Source organism: Apiospora aurea, assembly GCF_038362705.1.
Source record: "Apiospora aurea strain CBS 24483 chromosome Unknown utg000001l_segment0_segment0, whole genome shotgun sequence".
NCBI lineage: Eukaryota > Fungi > Ascomycota > Sordariomycetes > Amphisphaeriales > Apiosporaceae > Apiospora > Apiospora aurea.
The window spans coordinates 1425942-1443430 of record NW_027117388.1 but is presented as its reverse complement, the minus strand read 5'-3'; the positions used below and the strand labels follow the sequence as shown (position 1 = coordinate 1443430).

The 17489-nt window shown below is 53.1% G+C and overlaps 8 protein-coding genes across 8 annotated transcripts; 6 read left to right on the top strand and 2 right to left on the bottom strand.

Annotated features, from left to right (window-relative positions):
• Positions 1-276: 276 nt before the first annotated feature.
• PG986_000462 (cyclophilin-like domain-containing protein) lies at positions 277-1393 on the top strand (the record flags this gene model as incomplete). Its single annotated transcript, XM_066836684.1, has 4 exons — positions 277-604; positions 674-800; positions 864-1015; positions 1191-1393. The coding sequence occupies 4 exons, from the start codon at positions 277-279 to the stop codon at positions 1391-1393; spliced, it is 810 nt and encodes a 269-aa protein (XP_066705577.1).
• A 283-nt stretch (positions 1394-1676) lies between these two features.
• PG986_000461 (uncharacterized protein) lies at positions 1677-2419 on the top strand (the record flags this gene model as incomplete). The annotated part of the gene is made up of 2 exons (XM_066836683.1): positions 1677-1862; positions 2222-2419. The coding sequence occupies 2 exons, from the start codon at positions 1677-1679 to the stop codon at positions 2417-2419; spliced, it is 384 nt and encodes a 127-aa protein (XP_066705576.1).
• Positions 2420-3155: 736 nt separating this feature from the next.
• PG986_000460 (er protein big1 protein) lies at positions 3156-4192 on the bottom strand (the record flags this gene model as incomplete). Its single annotated transcript, XM_066836682.1, has 3 exons — positions 3156-3295; positions 3401-3996; positions 4095-4192. The coding sequence occupies 3 exons, from the start codon at positions 4190-4192 to the stop codon at positions 3156-3158; spliced, it is 834 nt and encodes a 277-aa protein (XP_066705575.1).
• A 480-nt stretch (positions 4193-4672) lies between these two features.
• Positions 4673-5424, top strand: PG986_000459 (uncharacterized protein; the record flags this gene model as incomplete). The annotated part of the gene is made up of 2 exons (XM_066836681.1): positions 4673-4885; positions 4960-5424. 2 exons carry the CDS (start codon positions 4673-4675, stop codon positions 5422-5424), a joined length of 678 nt encoding a protein of 225 aa, XP_066705574.1.
• Positions 5425-5826: 402 nt separating this feature from the next.
• Positions 5827-6618, bottom strand: PG986_000458 (uncharacterized protein; the record flags this gene model as incomplete). Its single annotated transcript, XM_066836680.1, has 3 exons — positions 5827-5989; positions 6064-6368; positions 6601-6618. 3 exons carry the CDS (start codon positions 6616-6618, stop codon positions 5827-5829), a joined length of 486 nt encoding a protein of 161 aa, XP_066705573.1.
• Positions 6619-7902: 1284 nt separating this feature from the next.
• PG986_000457 (uncharacterized protein) lies at positions 7903-9381 on the top strand (the record flags this gene model as incomplete). Its single annotated transcript, XM_066836679.1, has 3 exons — positions 7903-8170; positions 8242-8426; positions 8476-9381. The coding sequence occupies 3 exons, from the start codon at positions 7903-7905 to the stop codon at positions 9379-9381; spliced, it is 1359 nt and encodes a 452-aa protein (XP_066705572.1).
• A 572-nt stretch (positions 9382-9953) lies between these two features.
• On the top strand, positions 9954-10471 carry PG986_000456 (uncharacterized protein; the record flags this gene model as incomplete). The annotated part of the gene is made up of 2 exons (XM_066836678.1): positions 9954-10144; positions 10363-10471. The coding sequence occupies 2 exons, from the start codon at positions 9954-9956 to the stop codon at positions 10469-10471; spliced, it is 300 nt and encodes a 99-aa protein (XP_066705571.1).
• Positions 10472-12261: 1790 nt separating this feature from the next.
• PG986_000455 (histone-lysine N-methyltransferase- H3 lysine-4 specific) lies at positions 12262-16297 on the top strand (the record flags this gene model as incomplete). The annotated part of the gene is made up of 4 exons (XM_066836677.1): positions 12262-12972; positions 13094-14932; positions 14977-16123; positions 16194-16297. The coding sequence occupies 4 exons, from the start codon at positions 12262-12264 to the stop codon at positions 16295-16297; spliced, it is 3801 nt and encodes a 1266-aa protein (XP_066705570.1).
• Between the last annotated feature and the right edge of the window lie 1192 nt (positions 16298-17489).

The following is a 17489-nucleotide window of genomic DNA, read 5'->3' as shown; positions in this document are numbered from 1 at the left end:
CACAGTGTATTATCGCTCTTCACCCGCCTTGGCTTTGCCTCCCGGGCCAATTGAGGGCCTGCTAGGGGTCCAGCATTCAATGGTAGATGGGGTCTTGAAACGTAGCTTCAATTGCTGTACCAGCTCGCCGATTCCCACCTTCGGATCCTCCTCCTCCCCCCTTCTTCTTTTCTACTTCCTCTTCCCCATTGATCTCTGGAAAGATCACAACCATCTCGACGACTTTCACTTCACACAATCGAAGATCATTTGGACATTGCCAAACAATTGCCCGCCATGTTCAACCTGCGCCGACTCGCTGTCAGCGCCCTGCTCCTTGTTGGAGTCAGCATGGTCTTCTTCGCGTCGACCGCTGAGGCTGCCAAGGGTCCCAAGATCACCCACAAGGTCTACTTCGACATCACCCACGGCGACGAGCCCATGGGCCGCATTGTCATGGGTCTTTACGGCAAGACCGTCCCCAAGACCGCCGACAACTTCCGCGCTCTTGCCACCGGCGAGAAGGGCTTCGGCTACGAGGGCTCTACATTCCACCGCGTTATTAAGCAATTCATGATCCAGGGTGGTGACTTCACCAAGGGCGACGGTACTGGTGGAAAGTCCAGTAAGTCTTGATATGAACTGATCTGGCGGTCCCACGACATTTCGATGGCTAACCTGTTTTTCGCAATAGTCTACGGCGAGAAATTCCCCGACGAGAACTTCAAGCTCAAGCACACCAAGCCCGGCATGCTGTCCATGGCCAATGCCGGCAAGGACACCAACGGCTCGCAGTTCTTCATCACCACCGTCATCACCTCGTAAGTGCCCCGAACGAAGACCACTAGAAACAAATAGACTAGGTGCTAACCAGCAATCATCAGTTGGCTCGATGGCCGTCACGTTGTCTTCGGCGAGGTTCTCGAGGGCATGGATATCGTCACCAAGATCGAGAACGTCCAGACTGGCGCCGGCGACAAGCCCGCGAAGACTGTCAAGATTGCCAAGAGCGGAGAGCTGGAGGTGCCCCCTGAAGGTATCCACATGGAACTATAAACTCGCCCCCCCCCTTTGGTAGCCCCTCGTCTTACCCTGATAGACATGGATTCGCCTCTTCCCCTTTAAGAGAAAATGCCCTCCCTTGGTTCCAGCATCGCCCTCGCCCGCCCTCCCTCGTAACTGAGCTGATTCGGCCCGCTCTCCTTTTCTAGAAGAAACTTACGGTAACTCTGAGTGGGCGGGTGGCTACTCTAACGAAGTAGAGGCGAACCCGCTGGCGGAGGACACCCCTTCCTACGGACTCTCGACCTTCCAGAAGGGTGCCTTCTTTGCCGTTTTCGTGGCCCTCTTTGTCATCTACATGCGCGTCACCAGGCCCAAGACCGACGTTGGTTACGAAAAGACCATGGCTTAAATAGTTCACTGCCAATCGGCAGCAAAAGTTCAATGCAAAATGGATTTTGTCCATGCCTTACTATATTCCGTTCGTTGTAAAAGGGGTGACAGATCGATTAGACTGCGAGCTGTGGAGCTTTGCCATAGGCTGAATTTGGGACTGAAAAGTAAAAGTAAACTTGCCTGGCCTCTCGCCTTATTGGGCGCATGGATGGCTCCATAAATTTTTCAAAAAAGTCTAGAATCCATCCATCTCTATTCCATGCGCTGAATTAAGCCATACAACAATCCAAGCCACCAAAATGAAGGTCCTGAGTCTGAACTTCTTGACTTGCGCCGTCAAGGCCTGCAAGTCCACGTCGGGCGCCTACCCGTTACACCCCAAGGATGCCGAACTCGTCGAAGACGACCTCGAGGTCAACTCGGACCTGCTCCTCAACATAATGCCCCGCATTGACTGGCCTGCGCTGTCGACAACTGCGACTGAGGTAGGTTTTAGATTCACTTACAGTCCGTTGATGCTCTAGACCTATTGGGCTTTCCCTTGTTGGGACATGACGTGTGGTTTGGGCATAGTGGCAAGAAAGCTCTTGCAACTGAGGCATGATGTTGGCTCATGTCGAGGGCATCTGCTTTAACTTACAGTCTTGACTTATCACGGTCCGAGATGCTATCCTTTTCCATATGTACACATTAGACCATAGGCTTTGACCGATGGCCACCCTAACCCACTCACTTTCTATTCATGGAGACTCGACTCCAATCAATATTTCCCTTACATATATATTCACCTTACACTCTCCGTTCCCTCTCTGTCCGTGTCCCTTGCTGACCCTCCCACTCGCAGCTGGGCTTCCCCTCGCTGCCCGCCCAGCCCCCGACCAAGGAGGAGCTCGAGGCCGACGAGAAGATGCTCCGGGACCTGCACCACCTGCTCATGGAGACGCAGATGATGGAGGGCAAGCTCGTCTGCGGTAACTGCGGCCACGAGTACGCCGTCCGCGAGGGCATCGCCAACTTCTTGTTGCCCGCTCATCTGGTCTAAGGAGGTAGCCGGTTCAGCTAGATTCAAACCTCAGGACTCAAGAACGGGGCCCAGTCAAGCATGGCAACGACCTCACCGTTGATCGTGTGCCATGCAAGGGACAGGGCATGGATACTTGCTTGGTTCATTCACCATATGGATGGCGTTCAAGTGAGAGAAAGGCTGCTGGGAACCCAGGGCACAAAGGAGATATGCACCAACGTGTGGTTTCTCACAACGGCAGACGTCTTGAGACGTGCAGAAGAAGGATTTATTCTCGGTGATGTAGCTCACTCCCTCTTCGGCCGGAGTGTACAAGGAGCAGGTACGGCCAGGAAGAACGGCATGGGTTCAACGTATTAGACGTGTCTAGAGGACAGGCGTTACAGGTGGCTTTCAGCTATTTTATACCAGAAATCGAAGAGCATGCCGATACATGGTATATAAGAAGAGGAGTTCTCAGACCGTACTTCTCGCATTTTGGCAAACTTGAAATTTCGATAAACTATCCTGCCGAGCCCGCAAATAAAATAGTACACAGTGTCTTCTTTATAAAGGACAATGCCTTTCGCGCCACACACCCTCCGTCTCTAAACACACGTAGTAGCCTCGTCGTCTCCTACTGACTATTGAGGACCTGAGCTTCTTCCGGAACCTCTGATCATACAGTGTCGCTTCTAGGGACATAATATCAACACAACTACCCACTCTGCTCTCAAGAGACATGAATTGGTGGTACAACCTTGTTCTCACCTATTTACTGTTGCTTCTTCTGGGAGCTGGGTCCCATATCCTTATCGAAAGCAGCGTACGAGACCTCCAAACTACCCAGAGCCGAGATTCCGGCTCCCAGAATAGACATAAGTACAACGACAGCAATCAAACCCATGAAAATACCTAGTTCCTCCGATGTTAGCTTATCAGTTATTTCTCATCGTTTGCTTTTGGCCGACGAAAGGTATGACCCAGTCGGCTGGGGAGATGGAAGTATGCATAACTTACCAGGTGTGAAGAACTGGTACTTCTCAAACAACGACCGCTTGTCAGTCTCGTTGGCCCTCCGGTAGACGCCGTTGCCCAGGTCCCGCTTGAGCTCGACGCGCGCAGCATCGACGAACTGCGCCTCGTAGCTGCTGTGCTCCTCCTTCTCCTCGGCGGCCTGGGGCACGCCGGCGTACACGACCGTGAAGGAGCCCTCGGCCTCGTACTGCGCGAGCACGACGGCGAGGTCGTCGTCGTTCTCCTTGAGGGTCTCGTCAGCGCCGCCGGACGCCGTCGTGGGGATGGCCTCGAGCGCGACCTCGTCCACGGACGTCTTCTTGCCGCAGGCCTCCTTGATCAGCTTCGAGAGCGCCTTGGTGTCGAGGGCGCCCGCGACCTCGGCCACGGACACGCGGGACGCGACCTGCGCGCTCTTCAGGGTGTGCTGCAGGCGCGGGGCCGACGAGGCCGAGCGCAGGTGCGAGGCGTGCAGGTTGGGCTGGGTGACGAGGAGGTAGCGTTCCGTTGGGCAGGTCGAGAGGATGTCGGACGCCAGCTTGGTGACGGATGCGCTGCTCTGGACCTGGGCCTGGTCTTGGGTTGCCGAGTCGGAGAGCCTGAAGTTGCGTCTTGTGTTAGATAGATGCAATGATACGTGTATGCGTGTAGAGCAGCCAAACGGGGGGCGGTTTGTTGATGGTGAGGGATTACGTACTTGGATGTCGAGAAGAGCAGGAAAGGCGAAGTGTTGGAGAATGCTTGCGCCTCAGCGCAGCAGAGCGCAGCAACGGCTGCGGTAGATGAGAAACGCATCGTGTTTGTTAGAGATCGTGGTTGCGCCTCTCAAAGGTGTGTGTTGATGGGTAGGGAGTTATCAGATGGGATTCGATGAGAGCTTCAACTTCCGGCCGTTGGTTAAGCTCCAATGAGTTGACGTTCCACATGCTGCTGCTGCTTGGTGCTTGCTGCAGTTGCGTCTGTGCGGCAAGTTCCGCTTGGCCCCCAAAACACGGCCAATCTACAAGGCTAGGCATATCAGGTACCCTGTAAAGTTAGTGGGTTTTAGCGGCTTTCAGCGGGCAAGAAAGTCTGGAATTTTAGATGGTAAAGGCGTCGACTCTGAGAAAACGGCAGCTCGACATATCACGAACGAGAGATACCCTTCAAAAGCATTTGCTTTGAGTAAATCAATTCAGTTTGTAGTAGACGCAGTGAAATCACCAAGTATACCTACACAATCCTTCTTCCTTTCCATCGAACGCTTTTGGAAGCCAAACACCACAGCCAGCCAAAATGTTTGCGCGCCCGCGCCCCAAGAAGAACATCCTCCACGCTCCCTCCAAGAAGCGCAAGAACACCCATACGATCGAGGAAATCAGCTACGATCCCGAGGCCCGCTCCGAGTACCTGACCGGCTTCCACAAGCGCAAGCTGCAGCGTGTGAAGCTTGCGCAAGAGCAAGCAGCGAAGCAAGCGCGGCAAGAGAAGATTGATGCGAGGAGAGAGGTAAGAAAGAGAGACCGACTTTGGTACCTCATGAATTTCTACGAATTAATATGCTAACGTCCTGGGGGAAATAGCACCGCGAGAGCCGCAGGCAAGAAGTAGCAAACCATGTCAAGACCGTCCAGGAGCTTTTACGGACCGCGGACCGAGCAGGCGGCGTGGATTCGGACGAGGAGGATGACGACAAACTCGGCGAGGAATGGGACGGTCTGCCGGATGCTCCCGTCGCTTTCGAAGCCGAGAACGTAGACCACGAAGAAGAGTTTATCGACGAGGACAAGTACACATCCGTTACGGTGGAATCGGTCAGTGTCTCGAGGGACGGGCTATACCGGCCGGATGAAGAGCAGGCGGCATTGGAGGAGGAAGAGCGCAAAGCCAACGAATCAAGGCGGGCGGCCCAGGGCAAGGTGGAAAAGGCCAAAAAGGCGAAGAAGCCAAAGTTCAGGTACGAGAGCAAGGCGGACCGGGCGCTTGCTGGCCGGAAACTGCAGGGGAAGAAGCGTTCGCTCGCAAATAGTAGGCGAGAAGGCGCATGAAAAGGGGGGAACTAATAGTCGGCAATGCACATTCAAGAGATAGAGGCATATGCCGTTAAAGGGGGTCATTGGTTTGTGTTTCTTGGTATAAGTGATCCTGTGATCAGTCCTGAAATGCGGTGGCCTCTCGGCGATTACATTTTCTTCTAGAACAAAAGACAGAACCCCGTGTCGAGCCGCTGAACCAACGGCCTTGCGAAGAACCCATCGAAGGCCAGCGACGAAATAATGCAATGTTTGCTTGGGGTAGACGAAATCCTTCCACGCCCATGTATCCTCCAACATCAACAACAACACGCATTCACACCTTTCTCCTCTCGCAGCGCTCCAAGACAGCCAGCTGGAACCTTGACTCGACCAAGAACTCGTCAGATCCGAATCATGACGGGGGGGCGCCAGGGCTTAGATGTTGGCGACCTCGTTCTGCAAGTCCTCGAAGTCCTTGTTCAACTTGGAGTGCTTCTGGGCCATCTCCTCGTACTTGGACTCCCACTGGTCCCGCTCCTGCTCGAGAGCCTGCACCTTGCGTTCAAAGTGGCCGGCTTTTACGTCAGTCTGGCGGAGCCTATTTCGAAAGCTCCATTAGTAACCATCTTTCAAAAAAGGCGAATCAGGGGGTGGGCTGGTCGGTTGGCTTACTTCTCGTTTGCTTCACGCAGGGTCTTGTCTGCCTCCTCGGCCTCCTCCTCGAGCAACTGCAGTCTGCGCTGCAGGGTTTCGTTCTGCGTACCATGTGTCTGGCCCTCGTCGGCGGCCTTCTTGAGTTCCTTGACGGAGGTGTCGAGCTTCTCGACCTCGGACTCGAGGAGACCGTTCTTGTGGGAGAGAGAGGTGATCTCCTGCTCCTTGGCGAGGTTTTCCTGCTCGAGAGCCTTGATCTTGTTCTGCAACTCGTCGACCTTCTGGGCAGCTTCGTCGGCCTCCAGGCGGAGCGAGTTCATTTTCTATCACGCCATCACACGTTAGTCAAGAACCCAGCATGTTAGGTGCAGGCAATATGCTGTAGGGATGGAGGAGTCGCTTGATCGGGTGCGCCGCGTCGTCGTCGGCCTCCAGGGAGCTGTACAGGCTGCAACCTGGCGGCCTGCGCATTGGCTCCTGACGAGCGTGGTGATGATGGTGGGGTAAAATGGGGAAACAGGCGTGAAAGGGAGAGGTGTCTGGGTAGCTGCTAACCTCCTTGATGCGATCCATGATGGCGGTTCTTGTTTAGTCGTGAGGTCTGGGATAGAAGCGAGGTCGGTTTGCTACAAGTCAAAAAAGGATGACAGGATTGAAAGAAGAGTTTGGGGATGAAGTTGTTGAATGCTTAGTAGGTTGGTTGTGGGGAGAGAAGGGGAGAAGGGGTCGATTAATCAATGGCTTGATTGACACACTGTCTGCTGGGTGCTGAAAGAAAGGGAGGAGGAGCTGGGCAGGGTCGTGCCTTTTGCCCTTGTTAGCCTGTAATAGCCAGGTGCCTGGTGCTGGAAGGTCCGGTTTGGCCTTGGGACGGGTCAATCCAGCAATCAAGCAATCTCTCGCTGCTCTGCCCGGGTCTGGGTCTGGCGCATGCCTGTGTGTTGGCGTGGTGTCCGCTGCGTGGGACAGGAGAGAAGTACGTGGTCCGCTATGGAACTGACTCTAGGTCCCTACTCTACCGGAAATGATGCCAGTACCTACCAGAGGGATGTAATTAAGCCAGACACCCATTGCTACCTTCGACTGGGGCATAATATAATGATACGGCTACTAGTACAACGCGGAATATTGCCCATCTGTATTTAAAAACGATATTGAGGCTGCTTCTGCTGCTTCTAGAGTATTTCCGTCGAGTATCCATCTTCAATGGCATTGGAACGATCTTGGATAGCAGGTGGGCAGGTACAAGAAGCACCTAAAGCATGCCCAGGTGTCGACTTCAACCTGGCCTGAAGTTTCTCCCCCCCTACTACTCTACTACCACCTAGGATGGCCCCTCCACAGGAGCTGCAATCAATAGCAGCCATCGAACCCCTAAAAAGGAGGGGTGCTGCTCTGGTTTGATTGGCCGAAAACAGCTGGCTCGAGCAACAAGTACAAGGATACTTGCAAACCACTAGTGTCCATTTGCCTGCCTCCAATGTCTTAACCGGAAAGAGACGCACTGTCGGCATTCCGTGCATGCCGTTGCCCTGTGAACCAAATCCAAATATCCGCGTCCCGATCTCCCAGCCTCATCACACACAGCTCGGCAATTAAACATTTTCCTTGTACACCCGCGCGACCTGACCAAAGTCATCCACGGTAACGCGAATACGTCTACCGTTTGCCACCGTCAACCATCAACAAACCCTTGCCCGTCAGGTTGTTGGATATCTACCATAATGCTGATGTGACCTGCATTGCTTGCACTCTGAGGGAATCGAAATTAATTTTCGCGGCAAACCGAGCTTTTTGATCTTATTAGACCTACTTTAAGCTAGCACTGTACTTTACGTACACGTCCATTACGAGAAGATGCTGGTTGCACGCGACCAAGAGAACCTGGTGGCCCATCACCACAATGGGGCGGCGCTCAAGCAGCAGCAGGCCAACCGACCTGCTGGGTCTCGTTACCCCAAGACACCCGTCAAGATCCCGCTGAACGACGAGAACGCCAGCCACGTTCTCGGAGGTGCTAAGAGCGTCCTGGGAAATGGCAACCGTACAAAGGGAAACGAGAATGTCATGGGCACTTCCAAAGGCCTCAAAGGAATGGATAAATCGAATTTCGTCACGCCATGTGGTACGTCATCCCCGAACCTGGTCCCAAACCAAACATCTTGACGTACTGGATACTAATTCGCGTCGATATAGAACCGCGTGCTCGTCCTGCTCTCGGGAACAAGACAACGAATGCAAAGGCCAAAGGGGCTCCGCCCACAAACGTCAAGAGTGTGATCCAGGATCTAGAGAAGTCACAAGTCAAGGCGCCAGGCACCATTCGACCTAAGCAGAAGCAACCGCAGAATGAAGTCCAGAAGCTTCAGATCCACGCAGAGGTGGAAGACAACTTGAGCGACGAGGAGCCTGAATACTGCCCCCCCGAAGCCCAAGGACCTGCCTTACGAGTCGGATGTTTTCCCGGATGGCGGATTGACGTTCGAGGCTCTGAAGCCCGAGAACCTGTTCAAGGGCCATTACCAGTACTACTACAACCCCGTTGACAATGAAGGCAAGTCCAAGGCAGACAAGGAGCTGGAGGAGAGGAACCGCAAAGCCCTGGAGGAGGGCGAACGAAAAATCATGGAGGCCATGGAGGATATGGACTGGTCCATCGGAGACGTCCCAGAAGCCAAGGACCACTTGAAGAAGAAGCAGGTCGCTTCAGATTCGACATCAATCAAGAGCAGGCCAGCCAGCCAGGCATCGGTGGTCCGTAGGCCACTATCGTCGCTCGCGTCCAAGAATGCTGCCAGAGCCCTTACCATGGATGACACGACCAAGTCGATGCAGCGCAAGGCAAGCCGCGTGGTCCCTGTGGCTGCTCCTAAGAAAACCACGGGTTCGTTCATTCCATCTCTGCGAACGACGAAACATCCTCTTGTCACTCGGCCTACTGTGGCTAAGAAGACATCGATGGATCTTCGACACATCGAAGCAAACTCACGCACAACGATTGGCTACAACAAAGGCCGCGCAACTGCATCGGTGCTTGCTCAACAGACAAAGAGACCTGTGGCCAAGGCACCCCCGCCCCAATACAAGCCCAAGGCTCCTAGCTTTACTCGCACAGAGACAATCACTTCCAACGACTCGGATAGGACCATCACCCCAACCCGATTTGCTCGCGAGAAGGAGGCTTTGGCTGCCGCCGAAGACGAGCAGTGGAAGGAGCGCGTTCCATTCTTGTCCATCTTCAGCCCTGAGGATGAGGATGAGCTCGACGGAGTCGGTGGCGGACTTCCTGGGGCTTTGGAAGATGATGACGAGTTCGAGATGCAGATGCCCGAGTAAAAAGGGAGGTGGGATTGCATTTGAACGAGTGTACGAGGCGTTATAAGAGTATTCATCTAAACCGGATTCGGCGTTCATTGTTGGGACTTTACTTGTACGACTGACAGAAGCAACTGTCGCTTCCTAAACGACAACACACGACACCACCCTTTATGAGATTTGGGTAGTCATGGCTAACATGCCACGAGCAGTGATCCCTCTGGACCGGAATTCCGTCCAGCCACTGCCAAATACAGTATTTCATTATGTATTTATAAACAGCCAGCCAGGTTACATCGAATTGAAGTTTGGCCTACTAGTACTTCCCTTCTGCCGTGGCTTTTGCTAGGTGAAGTTATTGTACTGCCGAAGCTCCACTTTCAGGACTCATGCCGTCACAGTGACTTCAACATCCAGTAACACCAAGACATGCCTGTAGCGTAATGGACTCCATTATAAATGTATAAATCCCTTGCAGCGGACTCGTGAGATTGCAGATACAAACCTATACCGAGTTTATATGATACCATTGTAACGTTTTCTAACATACCGATTTAATTGTTCAAGAAACCACTCTTGAAAACCACCTCACGATGTCCTTCACTGCAGCAGCTACCCGTTCCGGCTCTCGAGCAATACGGGGCCGCGCAGGTCTTGCGCAACGCTCGGTGCCGGCTCTCCGGAGGTATTATGCGGACAAGGAGGACCTTGGTACGAAACCTATTGATACCATACCGAAAGCCGGCATGAAGAGAAGCGGTGGGCCGTCTGGCATGACGAATACGTAAGTCTGGGCCTATTGTGTTTCTTTTATCACTTCGAGTATGAGAGGATGGCTGGTCGTGCCCTTACAATTGATGCCTGTCTCTGGTCATCATAGCACGTTGCGCTATCTTAGTTTTGATGGTTTTCAATCCTTCAGGATGGATATGGCTGCGTCCCAAGATGAAACCACAGAAGGAATCGATTATGAGCGGACTTGGGCTAATCGAGGTCTTATAGTGGTATGATTCTCGGCGGTGGTGCCATGGCTGCTCTCACGGGCTGGGCTCTCTGGATGGTGACGGGGACGCCGCCGTCCAAAACGGCGCGGCAGGAGGCTCGCAAATGATTCAGAGATGATACGGTAGTACGGGCAAGGTTTGACGACGCCTGCTGGGCAGGTAAACACCACGCACCATGGGTAATGGATGACGAGAATCCCTGGGAGTTGATGGCTGGGAGGACGTGTATGATGCTTAGTTGGGTCTTCATTGCAGAGTCTATGGACGGCTCAAGTGTAGAACCGATTGGTTCTGACGAATATAGATTGCTATGTGGCTGTTATATATCTGTCGCCATAGTACCGAGTATCTAGGTGTTCTATCTCACGCGATGAGATGATGTTGAGATATGCATATCCGTAAATGATTCTACGTTGGTGAATATTGCAATCAAATGCGGTTTACATTCAAACATTTCTGATTTGAATTTTGGCAGATATGGAAGAGCCCGCAGCATTGAATGAGAAACTTGTAGACACAGCCACGTTGCCAACGGTATAGTTTGGATATCTTTTGCTGAATGATACTACATTTATACCAATATAGTGTATATCGTATATCGAAATAGGCTGATCCTACCGTGTCCACTAAGGGGGTGTTGAACACTACAATTCAGAGCATAGTGCATTGATGATACAAGAGCCAGTCCATCAAACACACAATTTTGTTACATTGGCAGCCCACGCGGAAAGTAAAAGAACTAATGTGGCCTGAAGAATGCCCCATGGGCGAATGCAGTGATTGTCTATATGTCTGCCTATCCGAATAGTGTGCTTACCACAAAATTCCTTACGTACGATCTTGGTCGCAATCGGAATTCTCTTTGTTTTCCCGTCGGTCAGACGTTGAATGCAGTGTTCTTTCCATGCATCTCGGCATTGGGGCATTGTAGGTAGGTAGGTAGGTAGGTAGGCCTCAGGCTTGGCAAGATAATGACGCGACCATGCAGATTTAATATTATCGCTCCCCCCTATTTCTGTCGCCTTGAAATGGACATCTGGACAATCCCGTCGAATCAAATCGTCGAAGAACCCAATCCCGATGGTGGCAGAACTGCATGCCAGTCAGTGCCTGAGCCTTCTGCGCCTTGAGGTTGCTCAGTCAATGCCAAAGTTAGACGTGTGGCTGGGGGGTGGACAGAACGCATTGGCCAGCCTTGCAAGAAGCAGGGAAGTTCACGTTGCTTCTTTCATGTGTCTTTTGGACTGGCATGCTTGTACCTCGTCCATACATTTTCGCTGGCCGCAGTACCTGATTCTGACACCGGTCCGCACCTAATACTACTACTTGTAGAGAGCCTGCTTCAGCGTCTGGGATCTCCAGCGAATCCACTGGCCCAGATTAATTTGGCTTTCGGCTCCATCGCCGTTCTTTGAGAGGTTGTGTCAATTCAATCTTCGATCTTCGACTTCCGACTTGAAGTCTGAACTTCCCCCAAGAATCCCCTTGGGACACGCTGGAACTTGCCAATTCGACCGGGGCTTTCGTCAGCTTCCTACCTCGCGACACCTGTTTACGATTTATCTTCACTCTATTCGGCCATCTGCTGCGCGGCGGTCTGGGGCCGATTGTAGCACTTTCGTCGCCTTGGTTTTTGGGGTGCTCCACACGTCACCTTTGCATCTCATTTCTGTCGCGTGGACGGACCGTAGGAGACAATCTCGCGTCTTCTCATACCTCTTTTCCCACCGCCTCCCCACGACCAACCCAAGAAAAAATTCAATCGCGATCCTCTCCCAGCTTACGTTCTCGATGAAGGGCGTCATCTAGCTTTTCTCTCTCTGTGAGTGATGATGACGGTTGGTGGATTGAGGAAGTAGAGAAAACAGACATCACGTTTCGCGAACCAAGAAAGAATATGGCCCCAAGCGCAACCGGCGCGAGTTTCGCCCAGTTTTTCCCTGCCGCCCCTCGCGCTGCCAGAGAAAAAGCCACAGAACGGGAGCGAGCAAAGTCCAGGGCGTCTTCAGACGCTGCCGACCGCGATCCCAGAATGTCTTCTTCGATACCCTCTACATTCGGTCCACGCGATGGCCCTGCCAAGTCCGACATGCCCATATCTGATGCCGCGCATCCACTCATCCCGACTGATGATACCGAGTCAGCACAAGGAGATATCCTCAACGGCGTTGGCTCCGCCAGTTCGCATGCCAGCACCACCTCTTCGGTCTTCAGTGCCAACAACCAATCAGCCTCATTGAACAACTTCTCGTCGCGTGCCTCCAACAGCAACCTCACCCCACTCACCAATGCAGGCTCTTCCCCATCCTCTTCACATATCCCGCCCTCCAACCAGCTCAACCTGCAACGCAATAAGCAGCAAACCACGTCTGGCGCTTCCCAGCTTTCGGAAGTCACCGGAACCCAAGATGGCACGAGCGCCTCTCATACTACGACGTCCACATCGTCATCGTCGGCGCACCGACATGGCATCGTTGACCGTATCCCGGCCCGCGACCCGGCCCGCCTGATCAAGGGAATCAAACGCACCTACGATCCGTTGACCGATAAAAAGTTGTCTTCGACCGACAGGAAATCCCAAAAACCCGTTTACGCAGATCTCGGTTCGGTATGTAAACCACACTACATATATATACATGTCTATAAGTGTCTGGAGGGGGAGCGTCATCTGACTTGTGTGAAATGAAACAAAAATGAGAATCCTGGCTAATGCGAATTGTGCTGAATAGGAAGATGACGCTCCCCCGGCAGACCCCAGACTCGCCAAAGGCAGTTGGCTCGACTACATCAATGTCGATTTCCACCTGGCCAAGGCTAGATTGCGCCAGACTCCGTACAACTTGAAGGCGTATCCGTATGACTCTGCCACCTCGATCGGGCCTGGTCCTCCAACGCAAATCGTAGTCAGCGGCTTCGACCCCTTGGTCGCCTTTTCCAAAATCGCCCAAGGCTTCAGTACCTACGGTGAGATAGCCGAAAGTAGCAACAAGATGCATCCGGAGACGGGTGCCTATCTTGGCTTTGCTACGTTCCGCTACCGAGACTCCAAACCCGGGCGACGACCCCCCATCTCTGCCGTCGATGCTGCTAGGAGAGCAGTCAAGACCATGAATGGGCGCAGGATCGAGTCGAACCAGATCAAAGTAGATTTTGATCGCGACGGTAAGAAGAGCCGCCTCATGCTCGAGAATGTCCTGAAGAGAGGCAGGGAGGAGGAGCAGCAACGCTCTGCCGCGATCCGCTCTCAGCATGGTACTCCTGCTCCTCAAGCTGCGGCAGCGGCGGCGACTCGACCAAGGGGTTCCATCGACGGGCTTTCTCGACCTCCACCAACAGCACCAAGGGGCCCAGCTGCCTTTCGACAGCCTGCTATGTCAACGCCTGAGCCGCATTCCTCTTTCGCGATGCCCGACAAGCCCAAGTCGTCTCTGATCGAATTACAACCAATATCCGAGAAGCTGCGAACAGAACCCTATCTCTTCGTCTCTGGAGCCAACGTCCCGGTGATGGCTGCTACAATTGCACATATGAAGAAGCGCCTCAAGTCGTATCTTATCGAGGATATACGTGCTGACCGAAGTGGATATTTCGTTGTTTTCCCCAACAATACGCGAGGTCGGGAGGAGGCCTACAGGTGTTACAGATCAGCGAACGGAAGCGCATTCTTCAACTATACTATGGCCATGGAGCTAGTCAACGGCACTGCTCCAGCGGCAAACAATTATACAGCCGGTCATACGCGCCAAAGAAGCGAACCCGAGCGAAAGGCCGCCCCCGAGCCCCGAATTCGATCCGAGCGAGACATTCGACGCCGGGATGAGGAAGCTGTAATGAAGGAAGAGAAAGAACAACGAGCCAAGGATTTCGATCCTGTAACTGAAGCTGTCCAGATCGTGCGCCGCGAGATGAGGGAGCACCTGATCAGGCACATTCGGACCAAGGTTGCCGCGCCGACACTGAACACTTTCCTGGATCCCGCCAATCACGCCGCTAAGCGTCGCAAACTCAACCTCCCAGACCCCCTTGAGTTTATGGGCCCAACCGTTACGATAGTCGACGAAGACGAACCCACTCCTGTAAGCACGCCCAACTCTCGAGCAGATCCCATAGAAAGGCGAACTGCCCGGTTGGACGTCACGGCCCTTCCTCGCATCCGAAAGTCCAAGGCTGCGGCGCGGCGGAACGACGGCTTTGCCGATCCGTTCGGTCGCAAACGAGCAGCCCCGGTACGAAATGCTTTCCGAGGCCTACACCATCGCCTTGCGCCCGACAGCGACGATGAAGCGTCAGAAAATGAGGCGGAGACTAGGGACTCTATGGCTCGTGATACGGAGGAGCCCGAATCACGCCCTCGCAGTCGCATGAGCACGGACGAAGATGGATTTGACGATTCGATGACGGAAGCCAGCTTTGCGCTCAACGACGGCCCCGTTCGGACCAAGAAGAGGAAGCTCGACCTACAAGTCGAAGCTGCCATCAAGAGGCAGAAGAAGACGGACGAGGAACTCTTCGGTGTTACTATCGGCACTCTCGAGACCGATTTCCCTGCTTCGGACGATGTCGCAGACGTTATCATTCCCGATGCCGACGCCGACCGGGAGCAGACACCCAGCACTGCCCAGCCACCAACAGAAAAGGGCGCAAAGGGGAAGAAGAAGCCGGCTGCCCCCAAGACCAAAAGAAGACCAAGAAGCAGCTTTTCGAGGAGCGCGAGGCTCTAAAGAAGCAGCAACAAGCAGAAGCTTACGTAGAAGAAGCGCTCGAGCAGGCCGAGAAGGAGGAGACCGTGGAACCAGACGATGTTCCGGAGAAGGTGGTCCCTAAGCCAGCTTTGAAGGACGACAGTGAGCCTGTCGTCCGAGATGAACAGTTCTCCGATGCGATTGTTCCGGCAATGGCGCTTCCCGCCAAATTCAAGCTGGACATTCCGTCCATGATGGAATTGCCTATGGATCCTAAGGACGGGCCGGATCTTACCAAGCTCAGGAAGAAATTTCCTGTTAGTGAGATTGGTGACCCGCGTCTCTGGATATGGAAACACAATCGGGTACGAGAATTAAACGCTCCCGCTCATAAACAGGACGAACCGCTGGTCATCGAAGGCTACTATGTGCCGAATTCGACTGGATGTGCCCGTACTGAAGGTGTTAAGAAGATTCTCAACTCGGAGAAGTCGAAGTATCTGCCGCATCACCTCAAGATCCAGAAGCAACGGGAAGAACGGCAAGCCCGTGCTGCGAGGAATGGCAAAGATCCGGTGGCTTCCGCCGCCGAAGCCGCGCGACTTGCAGCCGAGAAGCTTTTGGCTAAGGGCAACTCGCGAGCGAATCGTGTGAACAACCGACGGTTCGTGGCCGATCTCAACGACCAGAAGCGGTCTTTGGGCCAAGACTCGGACGTTCTGCGATTCAACCAGCTTAAGAAGCGGAAGAAGCCAGTCAAGTTCGCCCGGTCTGCCATCCACAACTGGGGTCTTTATACCATGGAGAATATCAACAAGGACGACATGATTATCGAGTATGTTGGTGAGGAGGTTCGGCAACAGATTGCAGAGATTCGTGAAAATCGATACCTCAAGAGTGGTATTGGCAGTAGTTACCTCTTCCGCATTGACGACAACACCGTCATCGATGCGACGAAGAAGGGTGGCATTGCTCGATTCATCAACCACAGCTGCATGCCAAACTGTACGGCCAAGATTATCAAGGTGGAAGGAAGCAAGCGAATTGTCATCTATGCCCTACGGGACATCGCTCAGAGTGAGTCCAGCCGATGCCCTGCATACACATGCTCATACGTTGCCCACAGTTTACTGACATTGAGTTACAGACGAAGAGTTGACCTACGACTACAAGTTTGAGCGAGAAATCGGCGCCCTGGACCGTATCCCTTGTCTTTGCGGTACTGCAGCTTGCAAGGGGTTCCTCAACTAAGCCTCCCTCCACCTTAACTTCCAACACCATACTAGATCGTCTCAATTGTTCTTTCCTCTGATCTCCCCCTATCCAAGCGCCCTTCTTGCGTCCCTTTTGCCTTACTGGCAGCGTCTGGCCGACGTCGACATTTGGTTTTGCATGGAGTACGGGTTGCGCAAATTGTTTTCCAATTTTGGTATATATGCATACAGGACTGGCTTTGCTTTTTAACACTATCCTGCTTGCCTCTGCAGCAAGAATCGCAGGCACGGGGCTTGTTCACCTGGGGAAAACAAAAGAAAGTCTGTTTGTACACTACGTTTTCTTTACTTTGCGGTTCTTGGTCTCGAGCTGAGATGTTTTGTATTGCCGGCTCCAGAGGAGCAAAGCGTTGATGAAAGCAGAACAAGGAAACGGCGTTCAGGGAAATGGACGCACGCAAGGCTCCCGTGGGGCGCTCAGAAATACTGACTTTGCCCTTGCTGAAACTATGCCAATGAATCCCAGCTTGCGCTGACGCATGGGCATGGAGGTGGAGGTGGAGGTGGGACGCCAACGAAGGACGCGCAATGGGACCTGAATAGACGAGAGATACGAGGGCGCCTCACATCAACTAGGGGACGACTTTTACCCATCTCGATCAACACCGTCCTCGGATTCTTTACGTCAACCGCTCTGGATCAGCCTAGTTTTTCGGCAAAGGATGGATTAGATAATACCCCATCACCCCATAGGGTGACTGGGAGGGAAACACAAGACAAGCCGATGGGCCTACGCTTCGCATCGTGGAAGAGACTCTTTCGAGTTTAAACAAGAACAAGCGGCTTGTGTTGTAGGGGATGGGATAAGGGGGTGGGGACGAAAGAACGAACGAGAGAGATGGTGGGAAGAGAGCTTCGGCAACACTCTTTGTACATAGCCAAAGTCCGAAGCAGCATTCCATCCGATTTGGTCACATACATGCCTTTCCACCTATAAGAGATGGGGACAAGAGCAGTCGCCTAGGATATAATATCACGATGTCTATACGCGCAACGCGTGACTACTACTCATAACCGACCACCGCTCTCCTTTTTTACTAGCAATGTACCACCATTGGGTATTTGATATTTCACACTCTTGAAGAGGCTCCTTTTATGGTATTATCAATATGGTCATGGTATAGATAGAGAATGTTCCATCATCAGCCAATGAGTTCAATACATTCCAG